At 40.1% G+C, this 15,407-nt stretch overlaps 1 protein-coding gene across 3 annotated transcripts in view; it reads right to left on the bottom strand.

The window, feature by feature from the left end:
- Window positions 1-15,407, bottom strand: part of EFCAB3 (EF-hand calcium binding domain 3) — a 132,573-nt gene that overhangs the window by 59,892 nt on the left and 57,274 nt on the right. For all 3 annotated transcript variants that reach the window (XM_016932690.3, XM_063799137.1, XM_063799136.1), the window contains 8 exons: window positions 11,829-11,882; window positions 10,664-10,768; window positions 7,794-7,844; window positions 6,290-6,394; window positions 4,087-4,140; window positions 3,057-3,161; window positions 2,188-2,241; window positions 1,077-1,181 (listed from right to left, as the gene is read on the bottom strand). In XM_016932690.3, coding sequence (XP_016788179.2) covers window positions 1,077-1,181; window positions 2,188-2,241; window positions 3,057-3,161; window positions 4,087-4,140; window positions 6,290-6,394; window positions 7,794-7,844; window positions 10,664-10,768; window positions 11,829-11,882 — 633 coding nt within the window. The remainder of the gene's footprint in view (window positions 1-1,076; window positions 1,182-2,187; window positions 2,242-3,056; window positions 3,162-4,086; window positions 4,141-6,289; window positions 6,395-7,793; window positions 7,845-10,663; window positions 10,769-11,828; window positions 11,883-15,407) is intronic.

Here is a 15,407-nt window from a genome sequence, read left to right as displayed (position 1 = left end):
CTCAGATGGAAATGCAGAAATCACCCATCTTCTGCATCGATCACACTGGGAGCTGCAGACTGGAGCTTTTCCTATTTGGCCATCTGGGAGCGCCTCTTGTTTTGTTCTGCTCTTTAACAACTTTTATATCTTCCCCATCATCATCACCACCACACCACCATCCATCATCACTAACATTTACTGACTATTCGAGACTGCATTACATGCATTACATATATTAATTTCAGAGCAAGAAGTAATCATAGAGCATCATTTAGTTCAACTTGAAGATATTTTACATGTGAGGAAACTAAGATTAAGTAGGGTTAAATTATTTGTCAGCAAGTCTGTGGCAAAACAGGGACCAGGACCCAGCACAAAGAAATAATGTATACTGCATGAGGAACGTAGGCTGGATTCACCAGGGAAAAGAGAAGACTTCCCCCCCTTAGACACTGTCAGGTGACTTTTCAAAAAGTATATATAGCAGTGGCAACTCTCACCCCAAATTTATCAGTTAGTCCCCTTCCTCATATTTTCATAAGAACTAAATATTATCAATCTTGTTAAGTTTTGCCAGTCCAATGAATGAAGATAGTGTTGTGTTTTATTTTGCATTTTCATGATTATTGGTGAGGTTAAACATCTTTCCATATGTTATTTGGGGATGTACATTGTATTTCCTCTTGCATGAATTACCTATTTGTATATCTGCCTATTTTTCTATTATCAGTATGTTTCTTATCAATGTACAAGGGCTTTTGCTACCTTAGGGATATTAGCTCTTTGGCTTGCAACTATTCATTTCTAATTTTTCATTTGACTTTCAGGTTTCTTAATTTTTCCCTTAAATGTTCTCTTCAATTCATTTTTCTTTCAGCTCCTTAAGTGTGTGGCATTCCCAGGTATGACTGAGGCTTCAAGTGGCATACCTGACATATCTTTTCAAAAGCATTTTTGAAGATGGTATTTCATCAAGAGTCAGAATTAAGTTTTTACATTTACTTCATTATGATGCGTAAAAGGCTGATTTCAGCAGTTCTAATGGAAGGGCTTAAGGTTTTTCTGAAGAGCATAGAGATATTTGTAATACTCACCCTCAGTTGGTAGTTGGGTAATGAGTTCCTCAAGTTCCTCATCCTTGATTTTAGTTCCCATGTTTTCCAAAAAAGTCTCCACCTTTTTTATTTTGACCCTTGGCCCTTAAGAAAGAAGGGCATGGAATAAGAATATGAGTGTTATTGTTTAAGAGTGAAAAATGTTAATCATGGTCATGCATCAGAAACCCCAATTGGAGGGTAAAGTACAAGAATACAAAGAAATTATTAACGTGTGTGTGTGTGTGTGTGTGTGTGTGTGTGTATCTCCTCAGACTGTGTGTGTATTTCCTTAGATTTAGATATGTCAGTTAAAAGTTGGAAAGAATTGAGAAAGATAACTGCTGAATTGTTAACGGTATTTACCTTTATGGGGAGGGGATTTGTGGAGGATAGGAGAACTTACATTTCTTTTTTTCTTTTAAAAACAGGGTTTTGCTCTGTAGCCCAGGATGGAACTGCAGCCTTGAACTCCTGGGCTCAAGCAATCCTTCTGCCTTAGCCTCCTAAGTAGGTAGTACTATAGGTATGTGTCACCATGCCCAGCTAATTTTAAAATTTTTTGTAGAGATGGGGTCCCACTATGTTGTCCAGTCTGGTCTTAAAATCCTGGCCTCAAGCGATCTGCCTGCTTTGGTCTCCCAAAGTGCTGAGATTACAGGCATGAGCCACTGTGCCAGACTGTATCAGTTTTTTTTTTTTTTAAAGTGGTTAGAGTTGCATAGTTTTCTTGTATTATTTTAGTGTTCTAAAACATCTTTTTCTAATTAACAATTGAAATAATAATTACTTACACAGTGTTAGTATGGAAAGATAGGGTATTTCTCTTAATATTGATCCAGGGGGTTCTGCTTTGGTTTTCCCTGAGAGGTCAATAGAAACGAGCAGGCAAGTCTAATGACTTATGGTTGAAACAACAACTAATTTACTTCCTATAGTGATATGATTTTTTAACTTATATCCCAAAAGGCCAACGCATCCAAAGAAGAATGGTAAGTTATGTCCTAACAATGAATCAGTAGATTGGCAGGAAGCGAAGTTGGAACATTTAAAAGAAAATACCAAACATAGGAATTTTTTTACTTGCTCTTCCACCATGCTTCCTACTCACCGTTGCGGGCCTTCACACCTTTGAGCAATCTATTCTTATATACCTTTCCACTAGCTGTAAGATAAGACACAATTCAGAATATGGGTTAAATGACGGGAAGACTAACAAAATCAGCACAAAGACAACACAACATCCATAATTTCAGGGAAAAAAACCCCTTTCAATTTGCTTGGAAGTTTCTTCTCTGTTACATTTAAGAATGAAACCAAAGATAAAGAACACTTTCCCTGTTATAAGTCTATCCACTGGTTGAATAAAATACAGTATTTCCCTGTTTCTGTCTTTTTCCTTCCTTTTCTTTCTTCCCTGGTTTCCTTCTCATTGGTCATGATAAGATTAGGCAGTGCTCCCAGGGGGACAGGATAATATAGCCCGGATGGTGGGACACCCCCGGTGAAAGATGTTGCTAGCTGTCGGTATTAAAATATGAGTAACAAAAACAGGCAACAAGATTTTTTTTTTTTTTTTTTTGAGAGACGGAGTCTTGCTCTGTCGCCCAGGCTGAAGTGCAGTGGCACGATCTTGGCTTACTGCAACCTCCATCTCCCAGGTTCAAGCAATTCTCCTGCCTCAGCCTCCTGTGTAGCTGGGATTACAGGCATATGCCACCATGCCCGGCTACTTTTTGTATTTTTAGTAGAGACAGGGTTCCACCATGTTGGCCAGTCTGTTCTTGAACTCCTGACCTCTTGATCCGCCCACCTCGGCCTCCCAAAGTGCTGGGAGCCACCGCGTCTGGCCAAGATGTCTTTTAGTGTGATAGCTGTGTTTTCTAAAGCAGGTTTACTGGGCATATACATGTATAATTTAAGAAGTTTTCACACACAAGCCCCTAAATCCAAGTTTCAAAGGATGCGGTAAATACTCACTGCGAATTGGCAGAGTTTTCAGCAGCTTCTCGTGCTCCTCATCAGTGAGTACGAGCCCCATTTTCCTCAGCTCATTCCCCAGATTACTGACATTAACTTTTTCTCCTTTGGAAAGATGGGAATTGTTAACATATAAGAATTTTTGGAAGAGAACAATGATTTCAAATTATGAAAAAAATTACCGGCCAGGCACAGTGGCTCACACCTGTAATCCCAGCACTCTGGGAAGCCGAAGTGGGTGGATCACCTGAGGTCAGGAGTTCAAGACCAGCCTGGCCAACATGGTGAAACCCCGTCTCTACTAAAAATACAAAAATTATCCGGGTGTGGTGGCAGGCACCTGTAATCCCAGCTACTCGGGAGGCTGAGGCAGGAGAATCGCTTGAACCCGGGAGATGGAGGTTGCAGTGAGCCAAGATTGTGCCATTGCACTCTAGCCTGGGCAACAAGAGTGAGACTCTGTTTCAGAAAAAAACAAACAAACAAACAAACAAAAAACAAACAAACCTCTACATAATATAAGTCTCTACAGGAAAAATCCCAAATCAAAGGGTAAGATTATGAAACAAACATTTAACCGTTACATTTGTAGGGGTGTCAATTTAGCATGTTAGTAATAGTCTGAAGAGAAAACTACTATTTAAATATATTTTTTATGAGACAGGTTTTTGCTCTGTCTCCCAGGCAGGAGTGCAGTGGTAATCATAGCTCACTGCAGCCTAAAACTCCTGGGCTCAGCTGCCTCAGCCTCCCAAGTAGCTGGGACTACAGGCACATGCCACCATGTCCACCTAATTTTTTTTTTTTTTTTTGTAGAGACATGGTATTGCTTTGTTGCCCCAGGCTGGTCTTGAACTCCTGGCCTCAAGTGATCCTCCTGCCTCAGCCTCTCAAAGTTCTGGGTTTACAGCCGTGAGCCCACATGCCCAGCCAAAATCTACTGTTTAAAAACATTTACATTTTTTTCTCTATAGAGCATTAAGGTCTTAGTTAAAAATGAATGCCCTTCTCACCATGACTTCTGACTCACCTGTAAAAGCTTTTGCTTCATCCATCACCACATTCACATCAACCATTTCATTTTCTGTGAGACGAGACAAGTCAGACATAGAGACCAAATCTTAGACAACTGACATGAAAATTTAAGTTGTAATATAAAGGTTGGAATTCAGCTATTTCTCCTAATTTTCTCTAGTAACTCTTTTAACTCAAAGTGAAGAAGAAACAGAGGGTAGAAAAAGATCAAGCTGTAAGTTTAAAGTGAACACCTACTTCATTAATACCACTTTCTATAAAGCATCAAACGACTCAACATTGAGATGAAGCAAGTTTAACAGTAATCCCTTCTATAGGCTTTTCTCTTCCTTCGGACCCATAAGGGGAGCATATTTTAATAGACATGATTGAATTTGAAACCTAGAAGTCACTTATGTACATAAACAGTGAACCTTTAAACCTTGAAGGAATGCTATCTTCTTAATCTCCAAATTTTGCTTATGTTCCCACCTCTACCCCTCAAGACTGTAATCTACTTGAGTGCAGAAATTATGCCTTAATTTTATTATACTACTGGGTTTAAATTTTCCACTCTCTAGTTCATTGTTTTGCATATAGTAAGTGCTAGCTAAACAAATGAAAAAATTCAGTGGTATGGAAATAGTCACACTGTTGGATGAGAAAAAAAATTGTCATTAAAAAAAATAAAGAATTCTAAAAAATACCTCATCAGTAACAATATTTTCCAGCAGGAAGCATTTTTGAGGACCCCTAGCTAAACATGTAGGGACAACATTACAATTAAAAAGTAATTTATGGTGACTTTTTTCAGGATAGGAGGAAGGGCCAGACAAAATTATGGATAATTATCAATGTTGTTAAGCCTAGGGAGCGTGAGGTTTTAAACTACAAATTACGGCTGGGCAGGGTGGCTCATGCCTGTAATCCCAGCACTTTGGGAGGGCAAGGCATGCAGATCACTTGAGGTCAGGAGTTTGAGACCAGCCTGGCCAACATGGGGAAACCTTGCTTCTATTAAAAATACAAAAATTAGGTTGGGTGAGGTGGCTCATGCCTGTAATCCCAGCATTTTGGGAGGCCGAGGCAGGTGGATCACTTGAGGTCAGGAGTTGGAGACCAGCCTGGCCAACAAGGTGAAACAGCACAATATTATATTGTATTGTAATTATTATAAACAATACAAATAATTATTTGTATTTTTAAATACAAAAAATTAGCCGTGCATGGTGGCGGGTGCCTGTAATCCCAGCTACTCGGGAGGCTGAGGCAGGAGAATTGCTTGAAGTTGGGAGGCGGAGGTTGCAGTGAGCTGAGATTGCACCACTGCACTCCAGCCTAGGCGACAGAGGGAGACTTCATGTCAAAAACAAAAGAAAAAACAAACAAAAACGAACCCACAAAAATTAGCTGGGTGTGGTAGTGCATGCTTGTAATCCCAGCTACTTGGGAAACTGAGGCATGAGACTCGCTTGAACCCGGGAGGTGGAGGTTGCAGTGAGCCGAGACTACGCCACTGCACTCCAGCCTGGGTGACAGAGCAAGACTCGGTCTCAACAAAACAAAACAAAAAACTACAAATTAGGCCAAAACTGTTTTCTATGTTAGGGCCAGCTACAGGTGAAGGTAGCATGGAAGATGTCTGCTGATAGCAGTGGCCTACTTTAGTTACACCTGCCCATTGCTAGTTGAGAACAGAAACCCTGAATTAGGGGAGAAAAATTATTTATTTTGGGTTGGCATGTGCTGGCTCTACTGAAAGATGTGCTGTCTGGCTCTCTGATGGAAGCTTGTTTTTCAAGGGGAAGAGCCATCTAATAAGGAAATCTTAGCCAGGGGCTCATTCCTTAGCAATTTCTTCCTAATGAATTATTCTAGCTTTGCCTCTGACAGTTTTGTCTAATTAAAACGGTCTTACTGAGTTATTAATAAAACTTTGTCTTATTATAAAAAGGTTTACTTGGGAAGGAATTAAGGGAGGGAGGGAAGGAAACAGGGAGGGAGGTAGGAGAATGTATGAAGCAAGTATGGCAAAATAGTAGCATTTGTTAACTCTGGCCAGTGGGCACACAATGTTTGTTATGTTATTCTCTGTTTTTAGGTATGTTTGAAATATTTCATAAGCTTTTCAAAGAGGTTAAAAAATAGGTTTACTTTCAGAAGCCTTCCTACAGAAGCCCTGCGTTTCTCCTAGGTACAGTGGTATCTGAAACACTTACCATCAACTGGCAGATGGTTCAGTAGGTCCTCATATTCCTCTTTCCCAACTTCGATTTCCATATTATTTAGAAGACTTTCCAGATTACTGACATTGACTTTTTTTCCTTAGGAATTAAGAGGATGGAATAAGAAAAACAAGTAATTTGAAGAAGTGGAAGATGCCAGCTTTATTATTATTATTATTATTATTATTATTATTATTATTATTTTTGAGATGGAGTTTCACTCTTGTTGCCCAGGTTGGAATGGCATGATCTCAGCTCACTGCAACCTCTGCCTCCTGGGTTCAAGTGATTCTCCTGCCTCAGCCTCCCAGGTAGCTGGGATTACAGGTGTGTGCCACCACGCTCAGCTAATTTTTGTATTTTTAGTAGAGATGGGGTTTCACCATGTTGGCCAGGCTGGTCTCAAACTCCTGACCTCAGGTGATCTGTCCGCCTCGGCCTCCCAAAGTTTTGGGATTCTAGGTGTGAGCCACTGCGCCCGGCCCAGAAGATGCTAACTTTAAATATGCATTTATATCAAGTGGAGAGTGAAATAATATATTGGCCACTCAGTGTCAGAGTTGAGAAGAGAAAATGCTCCCTCAACATTGAGCTATAATTTTCAATTGAAGTAATATGGATGAAAAAGAATTAGACAAATTTGATAAATTGTGATAAAGATAACAAACCTAAATGAAAGCAGAATTTCTTTTTCTTTTCTTTCTTTTTTTTTTTTGAGATGGAGTTTCGCTCTTGCTGCCCAAGCTGGAGTGCAATGGCGCGATCTTGGCTCACCGCAACCTCTGCCTCCTGGGTTCAAATGATTCTCCTGCCTCAGCCTCCCAAGTAGCTGGGATTACAGGCATGTGCCATGCCCGGCTAATTTTTGTGTTTTTAGTAAAGATGGGGTTGCTCCATGTTGGTCAGGCTGGCCTTGAACTCCCGACCTCAGATGATCCGCCCACCTTGGCCTCCCAAAGTGCTGGGATTACAGGCGTGAGCCATGGCGCCTGGCCCAGAATGTCTTCTTCTTTTTAAGATAGGATTTTTTTCTGTCGCCCATGCTGGAGTGCAGTGGCATGATCCTGGCTCCCTGCAGCCTCGACCTCCTGGGCTCAAGTGATCCTCCCACCTCAGCCTCCCAAGTAGCTGGGGCCACAAATGCATGCCAGCAGGCCAGCTAATTTTTTCTTATTTTTTGAAGAGATGGGGTCTCCCTAAGTTGCCCAGGCTGCTCTTGAACTCCTGGGTTCAAGTGATCCTGCCTTGACCTCTTAAAGTGCTTAGATTACAGGTGTGAGCCATCATACATGCTGAAAGCAGAATTTCAAACTTGCTACAGTGACATATTACTAACAGTCCCTTGCTCAAATATAATTATACCAAAGGAAGAATGGTAGGTTACGAGGCATACATTCAGAATTAGTAAACAGTGGAATAGCGAGATTCCAATCAGTGAGAAATTCAAAAAAGCAAATGTAAAGCCCAGTACATTTTAGCGCTGTTTTCGTATTCTTACCTTTGAGAGGCTTCACACTATCCAGTAATTTTTTCTTATACATGTTTCCATCTGTAAGATATGGTAAAATTCAAGTCAAAAAGAGGATAAGAAACTCTTTTTATAAGACATGATTCACCTAGAAATTTATTCTATTTCACCCTCAAATAATAGCAAAAGATAAGAACTGCTCTCAGTGTGGTCTATCTGTCCCCTAGTTGAAACACATGCCAGTAGTTGATGTGCCCTACAAACACACACACACACACACACACACACACACGTGCTGCTTCTGCTGCTTTTTTTTTTTTTTTTGAGACAGAGTCTTGCTCTGTCACCCAGGCTGGAGTGCAGTGGTGCTATCTTGGCTCACGGTAACCTCCATTTCCCGATTCAAGTGATTCTCCTGCCTCAGCCTCTCGAGCAGCTGGGATTACAGGCATGCACCTTCATGCCTGGCTAATTTTTGTATTTTTAGTAGAGACAGAGTTTCATCATGTTGGCCAGGCTGGTCCCGAACTTTTGGCCTCAAGTGATCCACCCGCCTTGGCCTCCCAAAGTGTTGGGATTACAGGCGTGAGCCACTGCGGCCAGCTGGTGCTGCTGCTTTTTTTTTTACTTTATTCTTGTTCTTCTTTTCTTGCACTTCGCCTTTCTCTCCTTTCCCTGACTATGCTCTGGGCCCATGAAGTGTTCCTATCTTTATCCCTAATGGAGGATCCTAAAGGGATGATATGAAAAATAGTTATCAACTTGAACAGTAATAAAAAATATTTAAATAAAAAATTAAAAACTGTTTTTGTTTTCTGAACAAACTCTTTCCATAAATGGAGTTGAAATTCAATTAGAATAGAGAACAGAGGGCTTATGCACCACCCCACCTCAGGCTCCATCCTATGGCAGGAGAATCTGTAGTACTGAAAAACCCCTCAATGCCTGGCATTGTCTGTATAGTATACTACAGTGTCTGTAGTAGTGTAGTCCCTGATACAGTCCATCTGCATTCTCCTTCCTGCTGTCTCAGAACCAAACTCCTAAGTAGGCTGCAATTCTCATAACTGGCCCTTTGAGAGAACAATCTGGAGGAAATCCTAGACAAAATGAGTAACCACAGCTTTAAGAATATGTGGGATGGGCCAGGCATGGTGGCTTACGCCTGCAATCCCAGCACTTTGGGACGCCAAGGCTGGTGGGTCACTTGAGGTCGGGAGTTCAAGACCAGCCTGGCCTTGAGATGGTGAAACCCCATCTCTACTAAAAATACAAAAATTAGCCATGTGTGGTGGTGGGTGCCTGTAATCCCAGTTACTCGGGAGGCTGAGGCAGGACAATCACTTGAACCTGGGAGATGGAGGTTGCAGTGCGTGGAAATTGTGCCACTGCACTCCAGCCTGGGTGACAGAGTGAGATTCCGTCACACACACACACACACACACACACACACACACACAAAAGAATATGAGGGATGAATTAAAATGGGTACTGAGCATTTGCTGCCCAGGGTGCTATTTCTGCCTCAAGGGCACTATCCCCCTTGGCAATGTGCAGCCTTACTCTTGCCTGGGGAAAACTGGGGCAAAGAGTGATGGGAGGAAAGGATATCTACATGGGGTTTCTAGAACCGGGCAGGAGGCACAGTTCTGAAGCACAGGCTGACCTCTAGGGTCTTTATGGGTAGTTCTGTGCAAGTGCCCTGCAGGTGGAACTTTTGAGGGGCTGTTTGTGCTACTGACCAGGTGGGATACTGACAGTATAAGCACACAGTCCTGGAGGCCCCTGCTCTCAGGTGGTTTTCCCTTTTAATTGATGGATTGTGGGGAGATAGGAGGGCTAAAAGGGGAGGGACTGAGAATGTTGGGTGCATCAGGGGGCTACAGAAGAATTTAGCTGTGTAGCTATTACAACGTTTAGCAGAGTCCTGCTCGCTGAATGCGAAAGAGAGAACTTTCTCATTTCCAAATTAAAACACAAGTGACAAGAATAGGGTTTCTTTCTTTTTTTTTTTTTTTTTTTTTGAGACAGCATCTCATTGTGTTGCCCAGTATCATGGCTCGCTGCAACCTCTGCCTCCCGAGTTCAAGTGATTCTCATGCCTCAGCCTCCTGAGTAGGGGACTATAGGCACCTGTCACCACACCCCTTATTTTTTTGTATTTTTAGTAGAGACAGGGTTTCACCATTTTGGCCAGGCTGGTCTCAAACTCCTGACCTCAGCTGATCCACTCACCTCGGCCTCCCAAAGTGTTGGGATTACAGGTGTGAGCCAACACGCCCAGCCAAGAACAGGGTTTCTTATGTCAGAATTTCATTTTTTAGGGGGTGTAATGGTTAATACTGAGTGTCAACTTGATTGGATTGAAGGATGCAAAGTATTGATCCTGGGTGTGTCTGTGGGGGTATTGACAAAGGAGATTAACATTTGAGTCAGTGGGCTGGGAAAGGCAGACCCACCCTTAATCTGGGTGGGCACAAGCTAATTGGCTGCCAGCGTGGCTAGAATATAAAACAGGCAGAAAAATATGAAAAGATAAGACTGGCCTAGCCTCACAGCCTACGTCTTTCTCCTGTGCTGGATGCTTCCTGCCCTTGTACATTGGACTTCAAGTTCTTCAGTTTGGGGACTTGGACTGGCTGTCCTTGCTCCTCAGCTTGCAGATGGCCTATTGTGGGTCCTTGTGATCGTGTGAGTTAATACTCCTTAATAAATTCATCTATCTATCTATCTATCTATCTATCTATCATCTATCTATCTACCTATCTATCTATCTCTCCCACTAGTTCTGTCCCTCTAGAGAACCCTGACTAACACGGGGTTTCTCACAGTTCTTGTCCAGAAGCCTATGATACCACAGCTCCATGCACAAGCACCATGATGGTATGCTAAATACTCACCACAGACTGGCAGAGTTTTTAACAGCATTGAGTGTTCTTTTTCTGTTAGTTCGATCCCCATGTTTCTCAGCACATTTTTAAGGTTCTCAGCTTCAACCTTTTCTCCTTCGAATAGATGGGAATTGTTTCAGAAGACAATATTAAGAGATTTAATTATTCCAAGTTATAAAAAAATATAATCCAGTACAGCACTATTTCTAACTGCACAATGAGGTATAAATACATGAGCTGACTTCACTTACATAAAGTTATTTTGAGATTCAGTACCTGAAAGCATTCTTTAATCCAAATAAACAGATGATACTTCTGTTCTGGGTATGAGCCAGGATAGCATGGAGTAACAGGGGAGTGGCATAACTGCTTAGTGACTTATGATGTGCTATGGCTTGAATGTTTGCATCCCTTCCAAAATTCATGTTGAAACATAACCCACAATGCAACAGTATTAACAGGTAGGGCCTTTAGGGGTGGTTAGGTCATACGGGTTCCTTGCTTGTGAACTGGATTAAGGCCCCTATAACAGAGGTCTCATACAACAATCAGCCCCTTTTTTTTTGCCTGTCTGCTCTTCCCCATGTGAGGACACAGTGTTTAAGGCATCATCTTGAAGCATAGAGCAACCCTCACCAGACATCAAATGTGTCTTGATCTTGGACTTCTCAGCCCCTAGAACTTTGAGAAAGAAATTTCTATCATTTTTGAATCACCCAGTTTGTGATATTTTGTTATAGCAGCATGAATGGACTAAGACAGATGCTATATAGAATCTATGTAATTCTACCTGCAAGTAATATTTCTGTTTCTGCTTCATGACCTGAATTATGGGACTAATTATTCATAGTGATCACATTTCCTTTGTGAAAACTTCACACTGAGATTCACTGTGTTCACCAATATTTTGGTTCTTTAAACACTAGTGAAATGAACACATTATTGGCCTACACATTAGACAAGTTAATACCTCTTTTTGAGAGTACCCACACTTTTCCTAAATCTTTAATATTCCAAAATGTTGTCAACAAGATAAAATTATCAATAAATGGTAACAGGGAAGAATGAATTTATCAGTGATTTCTGGAAGGGGTAAACTACTGCTTTAAAATGTAGTTATCTATAAAGCATTAAGATCTCAATTTTATTATGTCTTATATAAATTCCCACTGACCTGTAAAAGCTTTTGCTGCATCCATCAAGACATCCAGGTCGACCTTTTCATTTTCTGTAAGAAAACTCAGAATTTAGATTCAGAGTTGAAGCTACTGAAAATTAAAAAAATATATAAAATTCTTAAATTGAAATTTAGTGAACAGAATTACAGTAATTTTTAATGCATTATTCTAGAATTTTTATTATTTTTTCAATCCAAAGGAGCAAATACCAGAGGAAAAAAGATTCAAGCTTTAAGTATATATTCATTCAACTTAATTGAATGCTTGTTTTTATTTTACAAACTGTTAGCTGTTAAAAATATTCAGAGCATTATGGTGAATGAAGTTTTGTTTGTTTGAAGTTAGCGCCATCCTATAGGTCAGCCCTCCTCCTTTCAGATCTAGTTCTCTTGCATTGAGTGCAAGGCTGAGATGTGTTAGAGCAAGTGTTCTCAGCATGTGGGCCATGGACCTCTATATTCACCCAATACCCTTTGCCATTTTCACTGTGTTGACATTTGTACTGATGGTGCAAAAGCAATGTTGGACAAAACTGCTGCATCTTTGCGTGAATGAAGGCAGTGACAACCAAGTGTACTAGCAGTCACTGCATCCTTCACTGTACATACTTGTAGTAAGATGTCCTTGGCAAAGCAGCAAAAGTTATTAGTTTTTATTAGATATTAACCCTTGAGTGCATAAAACACTTTAGCTGCAATCTGAACTATGATGATTTTTTGAGGAAAAGAACTTGTATGATTGTTTGAGTTGCAAGAAAACTAGCTGCTTTTTCATGGGATACCATTTTCACTGGAGAAAATGACTAATGGACAAAATATAGTTTTTCAGAGTTGGATATCTGCCAGACACCTTCTTGAAAATGAACAAAGTAATCCTGTCATTTTAAGAAAAAAAAAAACCCTAACAACAGATGTTTTAATGGTTGAGTTCAAGCTTTCGAAGAGCAATTTGAATTTTGGAAACCTTATTATCTGTACTGTGACTCGATAGTTTCCCAATACTTAAATATTATTTTAATAAGAATGATGGTGATATTAATAAATGTAGTTTTTCAAACAAGCCAGCATAATAACCAGCTAACACAATGACAGTATCAAATCCACACATATCAGTAATAATCTTGAATGTAAATGGGGTAAATGGCCCACTTAAAAGGCACGGAGTGGCAAGATGGATAAAAAAGCAAGATCCAATGGTATGCTGTCTTCAAGAGACCCATCTCACATGTAATGACACCCATAGGCTCAAAATAAAGGGATGGAGGAAAATCTTCCAAGCAAATGGAAATCAGGAAAAAGCAGGGGTTGCAATCCTAATTTCAGACAAAATGGACTTTAAATCAACAAAGATCAAAAAAGACAAAGAAGGGCATTACATAATGGTAAAGGGTTCAATTCAGCAAGAAGACGTAACTATTCTAAATATATATGTACCCAACACAGAACTGTTCAGATTCATAAAGCAAATTCTTAGAGACCTACAAAGAGATTTAGATTCCCACACAATAACAGTGGGAGACTTCAACACTCCACTGACAGTATTTGATCACTGAGGCAGAAAATTACCAAAGATATTCAGGACCTGAACTCAACATTGGACCAAATTGATCTGACAGACCTCTACAGAACTCTCTACCCCAAAACAACAGAATATACATTCTTCTCATTGCCACATGGCACATACTCTAAAATTGACCACATAATTGGACATAAAACAATTTTCAGGAAATAAAAAAGAACTGAAATACCAAACACACTTTCAGACCACAGTGCAATAAAAATGGAGGTCAAGAATAAGAAAATCACTCAAACCATGCAATTACACGGAAATTAAACAACATGCTCCTGAATTACTTTTGTGTAAATAAAGAAATTAAGGCAGAAATCAGTAAGTTTTTTGAAACTAATGAGAACAAAGATACAACATACCAGAATCTCTAGAATACAGCTAAGACAGTATTAAGAGGGAAATTCATAGCACTAAACACCCACATCAGAAAGTTAGGATGATCTTAAATTAACAACCTAACACAACAACTGAAAGAATTAGAGAAGCAAAAGCAAATCAACCCCAAACCTAGCAGAATATAAGAAATAACCAAAATCAGAGCTGTACTGAAGGAAATTGAGACTCTGAAAACCATTCAAAAGATCAGCAAAGCCAGGAGTTGGTTTTTTGACAAATTTAAAAAGGCCACTAGCTAGACTAATAAAGAGGAGAAAGAAGATCCAAATAAACACAATAAGAAATGACAAAGGGGGTATTACCACTGACCCCACAGAAATAAAAATAAGCATCAGAAACTACAAACATGTCTATGCACACAAACTAGAAAACCTAGAAGAGATGGATAAATTCCTGGACACATATACCTCCCAAAACTGAACCAGGAAGAAATTGATTCCCTGAACAGACAAATAATGAGCTCTGAAATTGAATCAGTAAATAGCCTACCAACCAAAAAAGCCCAGGACCAGATGAATTCACAGCTGAATTCTACCAGATGTACAAAGAAGAGCTGGTACAATTCCTACTGAAACTATTCCAAAAAATTGAGGCTGCATCTAGTCATCCATATTGGAGGAGGAATTGATTCTGACTTTTTGATTATTTTAGGTTAATGGTCCTTAGTCCCCATTAGCCCATCTCCTAACTTCTGAGTGTCCTGGCATCCTCCCTATGGATCTCCCAATTCCTGCAGGTCACAGAAGACAGGGGCTGTGGCACAGTCACCTGGGCCTCCCTGAGTGGAGGGCATGGAGCAATGAAGAGTGGAACTAAGCACAGTTTGTGGGTGCAAGGAGACAAAGGCCCTGCCAGATCCCTGAAGCCATATTGTTATTTTAAAATGAATTAATATATAAGTACTATTAAATGTGTTTTAGTTTCTAATATAATAAATATTAATATATACCCACATGAACAGCATGAAGAAGTTTTTTAAAAATTATTGATTGATTGATTGATTGATTAATTTTTAACAGTGGTGTCTCTCTATGTTGGCCAGGCTAGTCTCAAACTCCTGGGCTCAAGAAATCCTCCCACCTTGGCCTCCCAAAGTGGGAGGATTACAGACATGAGCCACTGTGCCCAGTCACATAAAGAATTTTTGAGACCAAAATGTTTGAGAACCACTGGGTTAGAGAGTACATGCAATAATAGACAATACTCAGTTTGCTTGTTGTTTCCTCATCCAACTTCAGTGCATATTTATCATTTAGCCTAGAAGATCCTGATACCCTATGTTTCCTAGTTCTCTTGTATTTTCCCAAGACTGTAAGCTCCTCTGAGGGCAGACGCCATATCTCTGCTGCCCTTGTACCCCTAACCATTCTTAGTTTCTAGTAAATACATTACCCAGATATAGTATAAACATTTGCCAAGTAAATACAGCAGTATCATTACAATGCTGACATATTATTGGCATTCAATAAATATTTGTGGAATGAATCAATAAAAGAAAAAATGTATTTAAAAATCAGGACCTTGATCCTTGAATAATGAAGTCTGCCTTAGTAAAAGATAATCTTTCTAGTCTATGGTGTTCCATGCTGTAATAAACTTGAAGCCAGCCC

The sequence above is a fragment of the Pan troglodytes genome, chromosome 19 (genome assembly GCF_028858775.2).
Source record: "Pan troglodytes isolate AG18354 chromosome 19, NHGRI_mPanTro3-v2.0_pri, whole genome shotgun sequence".
Lineage (NCBI taxonomy): Eukaryota > Metazoa > Chordata > Mammalia > Primates > Hominidae > Pan > Pan troglodytes.
Note: the sequence above shows the minus strand (reverse complement) of the source record. Positions and strands in the feature narration are given on the sequence as shown.